At 41.9% G+C, this 18,507-nt stretch overlaps 1 protein-coding gene across 3 annotated transcripts; it reads left to right on the top strand.

Annotated features, from left to right (window-relative positions):
• The first annotated feature begins 5,578 nt into the window (after window positions 1–5,578).
• LOC309804843 (uncharacterized protein) lies at window positions 5,579–17,011 on the top strand. Of its 3 annotated transcripts, none has more exons than XR_014294177.1 (5): window positions 5,579–5,669; window positions 12,455–12,581; window positions 12,786–12,846; window positions 13,257–15,959; window positions 16,882–16,957. XR_014294177.1 is itself a non-coding variant. In XM_082622494.1 (4 exons), the coding sequence occupies exons 1-4, from the start codon at window positions 5,667–5,669 to the stop codon at window positions 15,241–15,243; spliced, it is 2,178 nt and encodes a 725-aa protein (XP_082478620.1). In that variant the 5' UTR covers window positions 5,579–5,666; the 3' UTR covers window positions 15,244–17,011. The 3 variants fall into 3 exon arrangements, 1 of the variants encoding a protein (XP_082478620.1); XR_014294178.1 differs by having other exon boundaries at window positions 13,257–15,718; window positions 16,882–16,913; XM_082622494.1 differs by having other exon boundaries at window positions 13,257–17,011.
• Window positions 17,012–18,507: the final 1,496 nt, after the last annotated feature.

Below are 18,507 nucleotides of genomic sequence, written 5' to 3'. Positions count from 1 at the left end.
CAAATAACTCAGTTTAAAAATGGCAAAGGATCTGCATACATATTTGTCCAAAAAAGATATACAGATGACCAGGAACTATGAAAAAATGCTGCATATCATTAGTCATCAAGGAAATGCAAATCAAAACACTAATGAGGGACTTCCCTGGCGGTCCAGCAGTTAAGACTCTGCACTTCCACTGCAGGGAGCATGTTTAATCCCTGGTTGGGGAACTAAAATCCCGCATGCTGCGTGGTATGGCCAAAAAAAAAACAGGAAAAAAAAAACCACTAATGAAATATCACTTCATAGCCACTAGGATGGCTAGAATCAAAAAGCTAGAATCATAAGAAATGTTGTTGAGGATATATGGAGAAACTGGAACCCTCATAACTGAGTGGTGCAAATAAAAAATGGTGCAGTCACTTTGGAAAACAGTCTGGCAGTTCCTCAAATATTAAACCTAGAATTACCATATAATCCATCAATTTCTCTCTACCTATATGCCCAAGTGAAATAACAACACATGTTCAAACAAAAACTTGTACATGAACTTTTTTTAACATCTTTATTGGAGTATAATTGCTTTACAATGTTGTGTTAGTTTCTGCTGTATAACAAACTGAATCAGCTATACGTATACATATATCCCCATATCCCCTCCCTCTTGCGTCTCCCATGAATTTTATTTATTTATTTTTTAAAATAAATTTATTTATTTATTTTTGGCTGTGTTGGGTCTTCATTGCTGTGCACGGGCTTTCTCTAGTTGTGGTGAGTGAGGGGCTACTCTTCTTTGCGGTGTGCAGGCTTCTCATTGCAGTGGCTTCTCTTGTTGCGTAGCATGGGCTGTAGGCGCGCGGGCTTCAGTAGTTGTGGCTCGCGGGCTGTAGGAGTGCAGGCTCAGTAGTTGTGGCACACGGGCGTAGTTGCTCTGCGGCATGTGGGATCTTCCCGGACCAGGGCTGGAACCCGTGTCCCCTGCATTGGCAGGAGGATTCTTAACCACTGCACCACCAGGGAAGACCCTGTACATGAATTGTATAGCAGCATTATTCATAGTAGACAAAGATAGAAAAATTCCAAATGTACATTAATGGATGAAAAGATAAATGCAATGGGTTTTATTCATCCAGTGGAATATTCTTTGGCCATAAACACAAATGAAGTGTTGATACATGCTACAACATGGGAGTACCTTGAAAAAATCATGCTAAGTGAATGAAGTCAATCGCAAAGACCATATATTATATAATTCCATTCATTTGAAAGCCTTGATTAGGGAAATCTATATAGATACAAAGATTAGTGGTTGTCTAGGCATGGGGACTGGAGGAAGAAATTGGGAACATTGGGAGTGATAACTAAAGAGCAGAGGAGGTTTTTTTTTAATCTTTTTATTATCTTGTTTTTAATAACAAGGTGTTGGAGCTACAAGATTATATTTTGTCAACATAGGAATATTTTGTGCATCATTGAGAGTAAAGCATTCAACTCTCTGTAAAGTCTGTGGGCACCACAGATGTTAGCAGGTGAATTTTTAATGTTTTTTTGTTTTGGTTTGTTTGTTTGTTTGCTGAACAACTCCACACAAAAAATGAGTGCCTCGTTAGCATTTATTGTTTCTTCAAGGTCAAAAGGAGAACAGTCAACTCTAATTATAGCTATTGTGGACTAGAAGTAATGTGTTACCAAGGAACTAGTGTTCTCAATTATATTTTCATAGTTTTATTGGAAATTTTTAAAATACACATATCTCCAAAAGTATCAGATTTATAAAAATTTGAATGCAACCTTTAAAGATTCATTCACTTTGAAGAAAAGGTTTCATTCATTTAAAAAAATGAGAATACTTTTGTTTGTCATCAAAATGATTTTTACTGTGATTATTGTTCATGTTACTATTGAATTAGATTAAAATATTTTGTAGTAGATTTCAGGGAACTCATTCTTTCTCATGAGAGTTTTTTGTGTGTTAGGAACCGGAAATCCACTTTTTAAATGTTTGGGAAATAGGTGGTTTAGTGTAGTTACGTATAGGGGTCTCTTAGAGAATTCCTTAGAGATCCAAGAAGATAAACAACCAATGATTATAAGGACAAGAACTAAAAGATCTCTAGAGATGAGTTAATCCTATACTCTTCTTTACTCTTTCCTCTCCTTTTCCTCATTCCCATCAATTCCTTTTTCCTTTTCCTTCATATTCTCTTATCTCTTTTCTTGTCTTCCTCCCGCCTCTCTCCTTCTTCACAGAGGTTTTATTTTTTTAATTTATTTATTTTATTTATTTATTTTTGTCTGTGTTGGGTCTTCATTGCTGTGCACGAACTTTCTCTAGTTGTGGTGAGTGGGGGCTACTCTTCGTTGTGGTGCGCAGGCTTCTCAATGCGGTGGCTTCTCGTTGGGAAGCACAGGCTGTAGGTGTGCGGGCTTTAGTAGTTGTGGCTTGCGGGCTCTAGAGCACAGGCTCAGTAGTTGTGGCACACGGGCTTAGTTGCTCCGCAGCATGTGGGATCTTCCCGGACCAGGGCTCAAACCCGTGTCCCCTGCATTGGCAGATGGATTCTTAACCACTGCGCCACCAGGGTAAGCGCTCTCTCTCCTTCTTAACTTCTATAATTCATACAAACGCAATCTCTTAACCCCAATCTGAATTCCCATAGCTTCATTTTGCACATGATCCATAGTAGCTCCAGTCTGCATTCAGCTAACACTTTTTTGCATACTTGTCACTATTGAAGGGTTTAGTATAAATCAATGAAGCAAGAATAGATTTCTTTATTCATGCATCTTATATTCCAATGAAGAGAGACAGGCAATAAACAATAAACAATGAAGAATAAATTACACACTACATAAGGAAATTGTGAGCTTTATGAAAAATACTAGAGAAGACTAGGGTGAGTCAGAAATGGGTTTGGCAGTGAGTTGCAATTTTAAGTCAAGTGATCAGGGAAATTATATCTCATTGTCAACTTTTTTTGTGTGTCCCTTGAGCCCAGTTTCCAGAGTGAAAATGTGATTGATTTAACTCAGGTTACTATAAATTTCCATTTTACACTCAGTTGAGTAGTTTATGTGGCATTTTCTAAGTAGTCATGCTCTTCTATAAATCTGTGATTATGATTTATTTACCATAAAAATACTAAACCAGAAATGTCCTAATAAAAGTATTATTGGGCTTCCCTGGTGGCGCAGTGGTTGAGAGTCTGCCTGCCGATGCAGGAGACAACGGGTTCGTGCCCCGGTCCGGGAAGATCCCACATGCCGCGGAGCAGCTGGGCCCGTGAGCCATGGCCGCTGAGCCTGCGCGTCCGGAGCCTGTGCTCCGCAACGGGAGAGGCCACAACAGTGAGAGGCCCGCATACCGCAAAAAAAAAAAAAAAGTATTCTTTTGGTGAGGACTCTTCTCTATCAAAGGTTATTAGTCTATTTACCAAGAGCTCAGTTTTCAGTATATTTACAAGGAGATTACACTTGGTCACCTGCATTCTTTTTTCCCCAGAGACCCTTCCTGTATATAAATCACTGGATAAATAGCTGTTGAATTTGTTCCCACTAGGGAATAGAAGAGAGCAGAGGAGTTTCTTTTTAAGGTGAGGAAAATGTTCAGAAATTGGCTGTAGTGGTGACTATTGAATCTACCTGTGAATATACTGATGCTATAAACAAGGGCTCATGTGCCCACAGCACAGAAAGCTCCGACAGTGGGTGTTTGCAGCAAAGTAAGCGTTTATTTGCAGGGTGCCAAGCAAGGGAGTGGGAGACAAGTCTCAGATCCACTCCAGCTTGGTCTTTGAGTTAAGGGGTTTTTTAAGGGGAAGAACAAAGAGGCTGGGATTAATCATCATCTTGTGACACTTCTGTGACATTTCTTAATGATAGTTTCAGGAGTCAGGATGTCTCTCGTTTATGATTCCCAGCCCAGGTGGTCCATGGCTTGGAGGTCTGTTAGCTTATCTTGCCCTGGAGAAACAACCTCTGTACGTTAATGATGGTATCTGTAATAGCAATTTCAGTACATTAACGATGTTATCTACAACAGCAATTTGACTCTAGTTGATTAGGTCAGAGGGGACAAGAAAGGGAATAAAGTTTTGGATAAAGAGATTAATCATAAACTCAGTATGGGAACTTTGTTTTAGGGGAATTTGGTTTCACTGAAAACCAGTGAGTTTTAGACATTAAAGGGTCCATTGTATAGTATGTGTGTTGTATCTCAATAAAGCGTTCATATAAGTGGATAGATGCATTAAGAGTTTTGCAATGCAAGCAATTCAGGCTCTTAGACATCTAAGAGTTTCCAGGTTATTTAACACATCCATCACCTCAAATTGTTATCGTGTGTGTGTGTGTGTGTATGTGTGTGTGTGTGTGTGTGTGTTGAGAACTCTTAAGATCCACCCTTTTAGCAAATTTCATTTATACAATACAGTATAAGTATCTCAAATCATTGTATTGTCATCCTCAAATTAGACCATTTTATTAGTTATACCTCAAAGTAGAGCTTGGAGGGGTAAAAAGAGTTTCCAGGTGCATCTCACATTTACGTTACGGTTTGTTATTGTTGTTTTTGTTATTTTAGTGAAAATAGGAATTCAATTGCCTTAGGGATCTTATAGCTTTTTACATTTCAAAATTCTCTAGGGACACAAGCTAACATTGATCTAAAATAAATTTCCTTCCAGTGTTAAGTGTGAATTTAATGAAACTTGATAGTTTAATGACACATCTCACACCCTCTGCTTAGAGAAGAGTCCCTTCCCCCAGCTAGGACTGTGGGGTTCAAACTCCCCACCAGAGCCAAGCGCTCTGGGATTCTTCTCAAATGAGTGAGAGTGGGGAAGAGATGGGTAGAAGGCTCAAGGCTGTCAAATTTCAAAGATTAAAACGGAGCCTGAGGACTTCCCTGGTGGCGCAGTGGTTGAGAGTCCGCCTGCCGATGCAGGGGATATGGGTTCGTGCCCCGGTCCGGGAAGATCCCACATGCCGCAGAGCGGCTGGGCCCGTGAGCCATGGCCGCTGAGCCTGCGCGTCCGGAGCCTGTGCTCCGCAGCGGGAGAGGCCACAACAGTGAGAGGCCCCCGTACCGCAAAAAAAACAAAAAAAACAAAAAAACGGAGCGTGACTCTTTATTACAGATAGTGATGTCACACTGAAGTGGCTACGTTTCTAAACAAGGGTCACAGTTCCAGTTACACCAAGCCCTCTTGTTGCAGTTTGTCCTAGTCTGGGCGCCCTCTTGTCTATACTTGCTTCATCTTCAAACTGAATGAGGAATTCCCTGTGTACACCTGTGACCTCGCGTCCCGACCAAGCTGCGGGAAGACTACAGAGTCAGCCTTAGGACAGGAATAAGCTCTGTTTAAATTCAAATATTCCCGCGGGGACAGGTTACCACCATCGGCTGAAGCCGGTTCGCCTGAGCCAAGCGTCCTCCCGCCCCGCTGTCACTCAGGCACGAGGGGGCGCGGCCTTTGGAACTGCCCAATCAGGGAGATCGCTGGGGCCTGTGGGTGGGGTGACGCCCCTCAACGGAAGGGCCGTAGCTAATCGCTCTGGCTTTGCTCCCGATGCTTATCTTCCCCTAGTGGTCTTTTTCTTCCGCCGCAGGCTCTGTTGTGCTGTGATCTATACGGGTCGTGGGAGTCGTAGGAAAGATTCAGGGAGACCCAGGAAACCTAGAAATGGTGAGTGTGCTTCCCTGAGTGTGGAGACGGAGAGGAGGGGCTGGTGGGAACCGGCCGGAAGCGGCCGTGGCGGGACCCGGGCCTCCCCGCGGTCAACTTCGGAGTCCGCTGGCCCGAGTCCACCCGGGGCGCCGCTCGGACCTCAGTCCGCTCTTGGCTCGCAGCGTGGGGGCGGGGCGGGGCCGGCAGCCGGGACACCGGGCGTCCTGTCCCGTCCCTTGGTGCGCGGCGACGTCGGTCCTGACCCCGGAGCCTCTCTGCGCAGCTCTGCGCCCGCAGCCCCGCGTCTCCCCCAGGTTGTGCGGTGACCGCGGGAGGGTCGTTAGACTCGGGGTCTGGGCTTTATGCGTGGGAGGAGCTGTGGTGTGTGAGGTCCCCATTCCCTCCTTTCTCCCCAGCGCGACACGTTTTCTCTTGAGTTTTTCAAATTTGGGGGGAGCGGGGTCTCAAATCCACAACCCCGTTTTACCAGCGTAGCTCTTCCTAGGGTTGGCGATAAATCCCTAAATTTACAAATCCCTTTCGCATTCCCAAACGCCAGCTTCCTCTCTCTGATTCACAGCATATTCTACTGTTTGTCCGCCGTGGTACATTTCAAATAGCCACAATATTTTAATTGTTTATCCTTCTTTTTTTTTTTTTTTTGCTGTACGCGGGCCTCTCACTGCTGTGGCCTCTCCCGTTGCGGAGCACAGGCTCCGGACACACAGGCTCCGCGGCCATGGCTCGCGGGCCCAGCCGCTCCGCGGCATGTGGGATCTTCCGGGATCGGGGCACGAACCCGTGTCCCCTGCATCGGCAGGCGGACTCTCAACCACTGCGCCACCAGGGAAGCCCTGTTTATCCTTCTTAAGTAGAGCCACGGATGGGCTGTTTTTGAAAGCTTTATTTTTTTGTATGTATTTTACATGAGAGGAAAGCCGAGAATGACCGCCTGGAGCTATGTTGTATGAAATCCTTGTGCCTCTCGTCCCAGGATCTTTCCTGGGCCCAGACATCCTACGGAAAATCCTTTGGTTGGAGGTTCCTTTTTGAAACTTTCCTGGGAGATCTGTTCTGTCAGCCTTGTCCCTCCCTGCTTTTTTTTTTTTTTTTGCGGTACGAGGGCCTCTCACTGTTGTGGCCCCTCCCGTTGCGGAGCACAGGCTCCAGCCGCGCAGGCTCAGCGGCCACGGCCCACGGGCCCAGCCGCTCCGCGGCATGTGGGATCCTCCCGGACCGGGGCACGAACCCGTGTCCCCCGCATCGGCAGGCGGACTCTCAACCACTGCGCCACCAGGGAAGCCCCCTCCCTGCTTTTGTTGACCTGAAAAGATTTATTGCTTTATTTAAGTGTCCATTTTCAGTAGGAGTAAATACATTTTTATTTAATCAGTAGGCTCGAAAGATAGCATAAAACATTTCCAAAGAGGCAAAAAAAAGAGCTGAATTTCAGGGGTGAAAAGAAAGGTTCCAGTACTGCATTTCACTTAAGATACTGGTTTCACTCCCTCTTACCCTGACTATAGTTGTTTCAGAGGGCTGTTCATTACTTTTGGATGATTTCAAATGAAATTCCAGGGTTTAGACTTGCAGACCAGAAGTGTTCAAGTATGATTAATTAATTACAAAACAAGTCTTGCCATGAAATAATAATTAACTGACATCTTCTTTGCTGAAAGGAATATATATTTGGGATTTTCTGGTTGAACTAGTAAAGTGCGTTCCAGTTTTCTTTCCTCCTTTCCACATAGACACTGAGTCTGAGTGAATTTACTGGATTGGTCAGTGTGTTTGTGTCATTAAAATGTAATAGTGGTGTCAAGTAACTCCAGTGTTGAGTATGGCCTGTGGTGGGTGAGCCAAACCAAGGCCCTCTCTGAGCGTGCACAGAGAGGTGGAAGTGAAGACCAATTGGTTCTTCCTGGGGAACCTCTCCTTGTAGGTTTTCTCACCTGCTCGCACCCACTACAGAAGGAGCCTTTATGCTTAGAGAAGGTACGGAGCCCTGGAAAGATGGGGGTTCAGGTGCACCTGGGGAGGCGGAGGAGATTCGGTGATTTCTTTCTGCAGTTGTAATAGTGGTTTTTTCAGGTGCAGATGTATGCCTAAGTGTTGCATCCATAATGTCGGCGCATTCAGTGTAATTTGTGCACAGGAAAGTCTATGGAGGTTGGTGTTCTGTCTCCTTGACAAAGGGTTTATGAAGTTGGGAGTTCATTTGGGTTGGAACCTGCTGAGAAATTCCTCACTTGTGAGAATGGAAGCCTGGGGGAGGAAGGGCTCGCACGTGGCCAAGCAAGAGAAGAGTATGTGCAGCTGCCAGAGTTTATTTTGGGTCCCTACCCTTCTTCACCAGGGACTGACTCATTTCTAGGGGTTCTATCTCAGTCGGGAGTGTCTGGGCCACAATTTTAAGAATGTATTTAACTTTCTGAATGTGGATTTTCGTTTTGAACGGTAGGGAAGCAGTGTGCTTATCTCAGCTGATTCAAATATTTGCTTTTCTTTCCTTTGGATTCTTTATCTCTTGAATATTGTGGTCCTGTAATTCTTTTCCTTAGTAGTTCCCACATAACCCCTCTGCATCCACACAGTTTGCACTGCTTTATACATCTTGTATTACCACAGTACATTTATAACAATTACTGAACCAATAGTGATGCATTAAAGTCCACAGTTTTTATTATCAATGACTCTTTGTGTTATAGGATCTATGGGTTTTGGTAAATGTTTATTGAAAAGTATCCATCATTTCTCTATCCTATAGAGTAGTTTCAGTTCCCTCAAAGTCCCTTATGCTTCATCTATTCATTCATCTCTCCCTTCAACCCCCAAATCCTTCAGAACCAAAGATCTTTTTCTGGCTCATAATAATGTCTTTTCCAGAATGTCATATACTTGGAATCTTGTGTTGCCTTGTCAGATTGGCTTCTTTCACTTAGCAGTGTACTTTTAAGATTCCTTCATGTGTTTCCATGGCTTGATACCTCATTTTATTTTTTCACTGAACAATATTTCATCTTATTACAGTGGGAATGACACTGATTGTTTATCCATTCGACTCTTGAAGGACATCATGCTTACCTCTAACTCTTGCCCATTATGAATAAAACACTAGAAACATTCATGTGTAGGCTTTTGTGTGTACTTAAGGTTTCCACTAATTTAGGTCTCTACCAAGGAATGTGATTGCTGGATCTTACCATATGTATAAGAGTATATTAAGTATTGATGGAAAATTCTTATCTTCCAATGTAGGCATACCAAATTTCATTCCCACCACCAAGGAATGAGGATTACCAGCAGCTTCACATCTTCACTAATATCTGGTGTTCTGAGTGTTTTGAATTTAGCCATTTAATAAGTGTGTAGTGACATATCAATGTTGTGTTTTTTTGTAATTTCCCAAAGACATTCGTTGAGCATGTTTTCATATTGCTTATTTCCCATCTGTATATCTTGTTCGGTGTGGTGTCTGTTCAGATCTTTTTCCGATTTTTAATTGAGTTGTTTGTCTTCTTACTGTTGAGTTTTAAGAATTATATATATATTTTGTTTTGGGGTTTTTAAAAAATTATTTATTTGGTTGCACTGGGTCTTAGTTGCAGCTTGTGGGCTCCTTAGTTGCGGCACATGGGCTACTTAGTTGTGGCTCCAGGGCTCCTTAGTTGCAGTACAGGGGCTCCTTAGTTGTGGCATGTGAACTCTTAGTTGTGGCATGCATTTGGGATCTAGTGCCCTGACCAGGGATTGAACTCGGGCCCCCTGCATTGGGAGCACAGAGTCTTATCCACTGCACCACTAGGGAAGTCCCCAAGAATTCTATGTATATTCTGGATACCAAGTCATTTAGCAGATATGTGTGTTACAAAGACATTCTCCTAGTCTGTGACTTGTCTTTTCAATCACTTAACACTTTCCTAGCACAGGAATTTTCCTTTTAACAAAGTGAGACTTATCATTTTTTCCCTTCATGGTTTGTTTGTTTTTTTGTTTTTGGTGTTGTATCTAAGTATGATGTTAGCTGCAGGTGTCCTGTAGATATTTTTCTCAAGAACAGAGAGTTCCATTCTATTATTAATTTGTTACCATAAATGGATGTTGAATTGTATCAAATCTTTTTATGTTCATTTCCCCCCTCCTTTCATTTATTTAAATATTTCACTCTACTCTCTTCCTGCTTGCATGGTTTCTGAAAAGAAGTCTGATTTAATTCTAATCTTTTTTCTCTATAAGTAAGGTGGGTTCCCCCTCTGGCTTTTTTTCACTATATTCTCTTTCTCTTTGATTTTTCTCTAGTTAGAATATGATATACTTGGTATGTATTTTTCACATTTAGTGTTCTTTAAGCTTTTTGGATCTACAGAATGCCATTTATGATTAATTTTAGGAAAATCTCAATGATTATTACTTCATTTTTTCTGTTCCTTTCTGTGTATCTTTTTTTTTTTTTTTAGATATTCCCATTTTGTGTATTTTAAACCTGTCATTCCTGTACAGTTCATGGATATTGTGTTCTGTCTTGTTTGTTTTGTTTTTGTTTTTTTGGCTTTGTGTTAGCCTCTGGTGAAATATATTGTTTTCAGTACAGGCCTTGTTAAGAACAGAGTATTTGGTATTTTTTATTATTATTATTACTTTTTTTTTGATGTGGACATTTTTTAAAGTCTTTATTGAATTTTGTTACGATATTATTTCTGTTTTTATGTTTTGGTTTTTTGGCCGCTAGGCATATGGGATCTTAGCTCCCCAACTAGGGATCAAGCCTGCACCCCCTACATTGGAAGGCGAAGTCTTAACCACTGGACCACCAGGGAAGTCCCTGGTGCTTATTTTTACATGCCATCTTTATTTCTTCTTTCCCAGTTTTAGAGAGAGTGTTTTGCCTGTGACCTCATGCTCTGATAGGTCTAAGAAGACTTGTTCAAGTTTTTTTCATTTTTTTTCTTTGAGGCCAGGAATGGTGACTTCTAAGTTCCTTAAATGCCAGATTAGAACCTGTAAGTCTCTGTCTTCAATTTTTGATTATTGATTGCTGACTGCTTTAAAATCTTATTCATCCTCTTTATACTTTTACCCACATCTATACAAAGTGATCAGAAAGCCTTAGTCGTTCTTCCATTGGCAGTGGCAAGAGATTCAATCCTCTTAAGATCCTGCTCTTGTGTGTGAACCCTCATCCTAACCCAGCCCCTAACTTCAGTTTTTAAAAAATCCAATTACCTTTCCTTGCTTGTGAAGCCATTCCTTGAAAGCTCTGGAGAGGCCTGCCTTACTTTCCTCAGATACCTCAATTATTTAGGTAATAAAACCTTTCATACACTATTGGCAATGTGTGCTGTCATCAGTAAAGGGATTCCTATCCCCAGGGGGTCAAGCTGTCATGTTCCTGTAAACCTTGTGGGAACTTGGAAATTAGAGAAGTCGGCAGGGCAGCCTCTAGAGTGGCTGGTCAGGAAATAACTTCCTCCTGCAATTTGAAAATGGAGATTTATGTTCTTTAGGAGGAAAGCACTGTTGAATCCTTTGTGTATTTCATACTTATGGGCAGATTCACCATCAAACCCTTGTGATTTTCAGTGAATGCACTTGCAATCTACATCTCTTAATCTGTTCCTCAAGGTTAGGAAGACACAGGGCACTGTGTTCTAGATCTGCCATAAAGAGCTCCTCTGGCATATTGTCTCACTCTGTGTGCCTATGTACGCCTCTAAGCAGCCCTGAGGCACATGACTATAGGAATTTTGTGGTCTGTGTTTTCATGCTATCTTCCTACTGTCTGCGCCAATTAACTGTAAGCGCCAATTAACTTTCTAGTGCATCAGATCAAACAAAGAGAAAGGAAAAACTGAATCTGTGGTAAATATTACACAAATTAACAGCACTATTTCCCCACAAGAATATTCTTTTTCTGTCATCTACATCTGACTACTTATAAAGGCCTGGATTACTTTATGGCCAAATTGGCCAGCTGGATCCTATTAAAAGTTTTACAGTTTTCTTAGACTCTTGTTCGGTGATGGGAATAGAAGAAAAAGCTTCCAGTTCAGCACTATGTTCTTATTCATAAAAGTTTGTGCAGATCTGACCCTCTGCCTCATAAGTGCTATAAATGGTATGTAAAAAGGAAGGAGATGAAAGAGTTTTTCCTCACAAGGTATTGATGGTCTTAAAATGGTAACATTCATTTCATTTATATATCATGCCTGTCATTTCCCAACATGTTCTGGACCCCGCTGTTAGTGAGAAATGAGATGTAATGTGATCAGAGTAAATATTTCCATGTTCATTATGCTGCTAAATTTGTGAGGAAGTAGAGACAGAGTAAGTTCCTGATGATCAAGTCATAGAATAAATGTTTGGATACAACAGAATAATACATAACCTTCATATAAATAGTGTATAGGGCTTCCCTGATGGCACAGCAGTTAAGAAACTGCCTGCCAATGCAGGGGACACGGGTTCAATCACTGGCCCAGGAAGATCCCACGTGCCACGGAGCAACTAAGCCCCTGTGCCACAACTACTGAGCCTGCGCTCTAGATCCCGCGTGCCACAAATACTGAAGCCCACGTGCCTAGAGCCTGTGCTCTGCAACAAGAGAAGCCACCACAATGGGAAGCCTGCGTGCTGCAATGAAGAGTAGCCCCTGCTTGCTGCAACTAGAGAAAGCTCACGCGCAGCAACGAAGACCCAACGCAGCCAAAAATAAACACAAAACAAAACAAAACAAAAATGGTGTATAGATGTCTAGTCCTGTCAGTGTCATGCATCCTGCTATACACATATTTGGGGTATTTTAGGACTCAGTAGCCGTTGAAGATGTGGCTGTGAATTTCACCCTGGAGGAGTGGGCTTTACTGAATCCTTCACAGAAGAAACTCTACAGAGATGTGATGCGGGAAACCTTCAGAAACCTGGCCTCAATAGGTAAGGGTGACAGCTTTCCTTTACTTTGTCAATTAGGGAACAAATATTTCTTGCTCATTGATGGTCTTCCAAGATGTCCTATGTGGAAGGGAGGATGTTGGTATATAAACTAGGCCTGGTCACAGCCAACAATGAATATAGAATCTAATAATTGTTCTATAATTTCTAATATTTTGGAATCGTTTCTCTGCATCTGCAATTTAGGGAAAAAATGGGAGGATCATGACATTGAAGATCAGCACAAAAACCAGGGGAGAAAGCTAAGGTAAGTCACACTCACAACAGAAAGTAGTGCCTTATATGAGGGTCCTGGTAGGTGATGAAATTTTAAAAGAAGGGACCTAAACACATAATGCCTGCTTCACATTTATTTATTCTCAGAAAAAGTTTCCCCCAAATACTTTCTAATATGTGACATAGATATTTAGTGTTTGGAAAATAGTTCTCTTGGAAACAGTATTAACAAGCCCTATATGTGAATATCAGTGTTTTGATAATTCCAAGAGTGAAGTCTTCTTGCAGGGCATTTCTTATATTCAATCAAAAACAATTCAGACAAGGGAGATAACCTACACTTTTGCTATAGCTCATAAAAATGTAGTTCAAATATCCTACTAATAAATATTAAATTGTTGGTAAAGAAATCATTACTAACATGATTCTCATTTTTTACAGAAGTCATGTTGTAGAGAGACTCTGTGAAAGTAAAGAGGGTAGTCAATGTGCAGGAAACTTCAGCCTTATTCCAAAACTCAGTCTGAACAAGAAAACTACTGGAGTGAAACTACATGAATGCAGTGCATGTGGAAAAGTCTTTATGCATCATTCATCCCTTAATAGGCATATCAACCATCATAGTGGGCACAAACTGTATGAGTGTCAGAAATATGAAGAGAAGCCATATAAATGTAAGGAATGTGGTAAATCCTTCAGTTATCTTCAGTGTTTTGAAAAACATGAAAGAAAACACAGTGGACAGGAGAACTATAAATGTAAGGAATGTGGGAAAGCTTTTCGTTTTCGCACATCCTTTCAAACACATAAAAGGATTCATACAGGAGAAAAGCCCTATGAATGTAAAGAATGTGGGAAATCCTTTATGTGGCTCACAACCTTTCAAAGACACATGATAATGCACACTGGACATACTCCTTATAAATGTAAGGAATGTGGGAAACTCTTTAAGTGGCTCACAACCTTTCGGAGACACATGATAACACACACTGGAGATGCTCCCTATAAATGTAAGGAATGTGGGAAAGTTTTTACTTTTTTAAGTGCACTACAAATACATGAAAAAACCCACATGGGAGAGAAACCCTATCAATGTAAACAATGTGGAAAAGCCTTTAGATATCGTCGAACTTTTCAAACACATGAAAGGACTCACACAGGAGAGAAACCCTATGAATGTAAGCAATGTGGTAAGGCTTTTATTTCCCGTGTAGGATTACAAAACCATGAAAGAAATCACAATGGAAAGAAATTCTATGAATGTAAAAAATGTAGTAAAGCATTCAGTTATTCCAGTTCTCTTCGAAAACATGAAAGAAATCATAATGGAGAGAAACCCTATGAATGTAAGGAATGTGGAAAAGGTTTTATTTTTCTCTCAAGCCTTCGGGCACACATGGTAAGTCACTCTGGAGATGGACCTTATAAATGTAAGGAATGTGAGAAAGCATTCATTACTCCCAGTTCATTTCAAATACATGTAAGGACTCACACAGGAGAGAAGCCTTATAAATGTAAACAATGTGGGAAAACTTTCAGTTGGCCCACTTCCATTCGCAGACATGAAAAAATTCATAGTGGAGAGAAACCCTATGAGTGTAGGCAATGTGGTAAAGCCTTCAGTTGTCCCAGATCCTTTCAAAGCCATGAAAGGAGACACAGTGAAGAAAAGCCCTATGAATGTAAAAAATGTGGTAAAGCCTTCAGTTGTCCAAATTCCTGTCGAAAACATGAAAGAAGTCATGGTGGAGAGAAACCTTATGAATGTAAAGAATGTGGGAAAGCCTTCAGTTCTCTCATCAAATTTCAAAGACACGTGATGAAGCACACTGGAGATGGACCTTATAAATGTAAGGAGTGTGGGAAAGTCTTTGATTGTCCCAATTACTTTCAAAGTCATGAAAGGATTCACAGTGTAGAAAAGCCCTATGAATGTAAGGAATGTTGTAAAGCCTTCAGTACTCCTAGGTCCCTTCGAAGACATGAAAGAACTCATACTGGAGAGAAACCTCATGCATGTAAGGAATGTGGTAAAGCCTTCAGTTATCCCAGTTTCCTTCAAAAACATGAAAGAAGTCATACTGGGGAGAAACCCTATCAATGTAAACAATGTGGTAAAGCCGTCAGTTATCTCAGTTCCCTTCGAAGTCATGAAAGAACTCATAGTGGAGAGAAACCCTATGAATGTAAGGAATGTGGGAAAGCATTCATTTTTCTCTCAAAATTTCGTTTACATATGATAAAGCACACTGGAGTTGGACCTTATACATGTAAGAAATGTGGGAAAGCCTTCGATTGTCCCAGTTCATTACGAAACCATGAAAGAACTCACACTAGAGAGAAACCGTATGAATGTAAGAATTGTAGTAAAGCCTTCAGTCATCTCCGTTCTTTACGAAACCATGAAAGAACTCATATTGGTGAGTAGCGCTATGAATGTAAGAAAGTGGGGAAGCCTTCAACTCTATCACTAAATTTTCAAGACGTGGTGAAGCACACTGGAGATGGACCTAATAGTGTAAGGAATGTGGGAAGGCCTTCGATTTTTTCAGTTCATTATGAAATCATGAAAACTCACACTGGAGATAAACCACACAAATGTGAAAATTATAGGAAAGCCTTCGATTGTCCCAGTTCTGTTCAAAACCATGAAAACACTCATAATGGAAAGTAGGCCTATGAATGTCAGGAGTGTAGGAGAACCTTCAGTTGTCCCAGTTCATTCTGAATACAAGAAAAGAATTTACACTGGAGAGAAATGTGAATGCAAACTATATGGTAAAGCCCTCAGCAATTCCTATCATGTTCAAATACGTGAAAGAACTCTTACCAGAAACTGAACATAAGGAATATTGGAAAGCCTTTATCACAACATTTTAAGAACACAAGACGGTGCACACCATGTAAGTGTGAGGAGTTGGGGAAGTCTTCAGTCCCATTTTCTTGGGAAAGAACTCACTCTAGAGAGAATTCTGTTAAATGTAAACAATATATGAAAACCTTCATTTGCCCTACATCCTTAGAAAACCATATGAGAATGTACACTGGATAGATACCATGTAACTGAAAAGTAAAACAAACTATTCAGTTGAAACATATTTTTATAGTCATGTGAAAACTGCACTGGAAAAAACTCATGTTAATGTAAGTAATATGGGTAAGCCTGGTACAAATTAATTCATGTAGAATACTCAAAGTTACAATATGGAAGAAGTGTTATAAACTTTAAACATATATTGTCCTTATCAGTGGCACATTCTTAAAGTTATTATCTGTAGTATGGAGTAGTACTTACTTTTGCAAGTAAATATTGAGGTAAGATAATTCTGTAGGTACTCTTTAGGCAATCGTTCCTAAGTTTAATAGGTAATTTTATCCTTTACTCAGTAAAATTTTTGTTTTTATTTTGAAGACTCTTTGATCCATGGGTGAATTGAAGTGCATTTCTAATATGTAAGTGGGTTTAATTTTTATATAATATTTTTCTGCAAATAAGGGAACACTGAAAAATGACACTTTGGTACTTGTTTGTTTATTGTACTGGCCTCCTGCGGCAAGTACTCAACATCCCTTATACATTATATACATATTCCACCTTTACTTCTTAAGAGAAAACTAACTTTTCATTGGCCTGAAGAGCTATATTCCATTTCTTTGCTAATAGTGAGTTGGAATATATTTGTAAGTATGCAAAGTTCATCATATACTCTCATGTGAATTATTGTTTTCATCTTTTGTCCTTTGTTATTTGTCATTCCTCTGGCTGGGATTTGGGCTATGGAATTTGCATTAAGAGAGACCTGTGAGAGGACAATAAAATTTAGAGTTGGAGATGACCCTTTTTGACTGTTACGTCAATGTGAGTAATGTTGTGAACTACATTTTCTAGACTCTGTTGCTTTTATGGTCCCATGTTAGAATTCACCAAAGTCTAATTTACAGGTAACATGAAATGCAGATGTGAAATAGGATTAGGTAGATTTTGGAGCCACCTGTACGGAAAGAGACACACAAGAAGCATAGGGCCTTTGCAGACACTTGCTTCCAGCTCATTTTCCTCTGCCAGTCAGGAATATCCTCAAAACTGAAGAGAGTCCAAGATGGTGGAGTAGGAAGACCTTGAGCTCACCTCCTCCCATGGGCACACCAAAATTACAACTGTTTACCAAGCAACTATTGATGAGAAAGACCTGAACACTCGCAGAAAAGATCTTCTACAAGTAAAGATAGGAAGAAGGACCCACAACGAGACCAGTAGGAAGTGTGGAGAAATGTTACAGTCAAGACCCATTACCCACAAACAGGAGGATAATTACAATTGCAGAAGTTGTCCCAAGGAGCAAGGGGGTCCAAACCCCACATCTTGCTCCCCAGCCTAAGGGCCCTGCACTGGAAAGACAAGCCCCCAGAACATTTGACTTTGAAGACCAGCAGGGCTTACTTTCAGGATAGTCAGAGGGCTGTAGGAAATAGAGACTCCACTCTTCAGGGACGCACATAACATCTCATGTGCTCCAAAATCCAGGGCAAAAGCAGTAATTTGAAAGGAGCCTAGGTTTGACCCACCTGCTGATCTTAGAATCCTGGAGAAGCAAGAGGCAACTGATGTTTATTCTCGGGACATAGACACTGTGACAGCCCTTTTGGGGAGCTCATTCTACCACAGGGCTACTGGTGCTGACACGTGTGGTTTTGGAATTGTCCTTCTAGCTTATTAGCACAAGAGACCTGCACTACCCACCAGCCTGTTGGCACCAGTATTGGGATACCTCAGGCCAAGCAGCTAGCCAGGTGGGGACGCAGCCCCACCCACCATATGGCAAGCTGCCTTAAGACACATTGAGCCCCCAGTTGCCCTGGCACTGGCCCTGGGACCCCTGAGGCCCCACAGCCAGCTGTTGGGGCCCAACCCCATATACCAGTGGGCCTATACCAGGATCCAGCCCCATTCACCAGTGGGCCAGTACCAGCTTTGGGACACCCCAGACCTTGTAGCCGTCTGTGACAGAAATAAGCCGTGCTCACCAGTGGGCTGACACCAACTCTGAGACCCCCAGCTTACTGCAGCCAAAGACCTCAGGATCTGGCTCCACGCATCAGTGAGCTGGCATTAACCCCAGGACTCCCTGGGCCTCAGCCCCACCTACCAGCTCTAAGACACCTTGGACCCTTCAGCCAGCCACCCTGGGATTTGGCCCCAGTCACCACCAGGCTGACAGTAGATTTGGGGGTCCTGGGCCCATGTCCTCCCACCCTGGAAACTAGCTCCACCCACCAGTGGGCCAGCACTGGCCCTCGGACCCCCTGGGGCTCTATAGCCAGCCACCTCATGTCCTGACCCTGCCTACCAACAGCAACCTCCCCACAAGGCAGGACCTGGCAACCAACTGGACCAAGGGCCAGCCACACCTAGTCAGCCCGCTACACGAGAAGGACCCACCTAGGGGGCACACCGAGAGCATAGAGCTCTGGTGTCCAGAGGAGAGAGCACTGCTGGCAACACATAGGACGTCTCCTACAAAAGGCCGCTTCTCCAAGGCCTGGAAACAAGCAATGTGCCAAATACACAGAAATTTAAAAAGCAAATTAGGCAAAGTGAGGTGACAGGACTGTGTTCCGAACAAGGAACAAGATAAGACCCCAGAAGTAGAACTAAGGAGGCAGAAATAAGCAATCTACTTGTTCAAGGTAA

This window comes from Mesoplodon mirus (assembly GCF_964341445.2).
Source record: "Mesoplodon mirus genome assembly, chromosome: 5".
In the NCBI taxonomy this organism is placed as follows: Eukaryota; Metazoa; Chordata; class Mammalia; order Artiodactyla; family Ziphiidae; genus Mesoplodon; species Mesoplodon mirus.
This window is presented reverse-complemented; position numbering and strand designations above follow the sequence as displayed.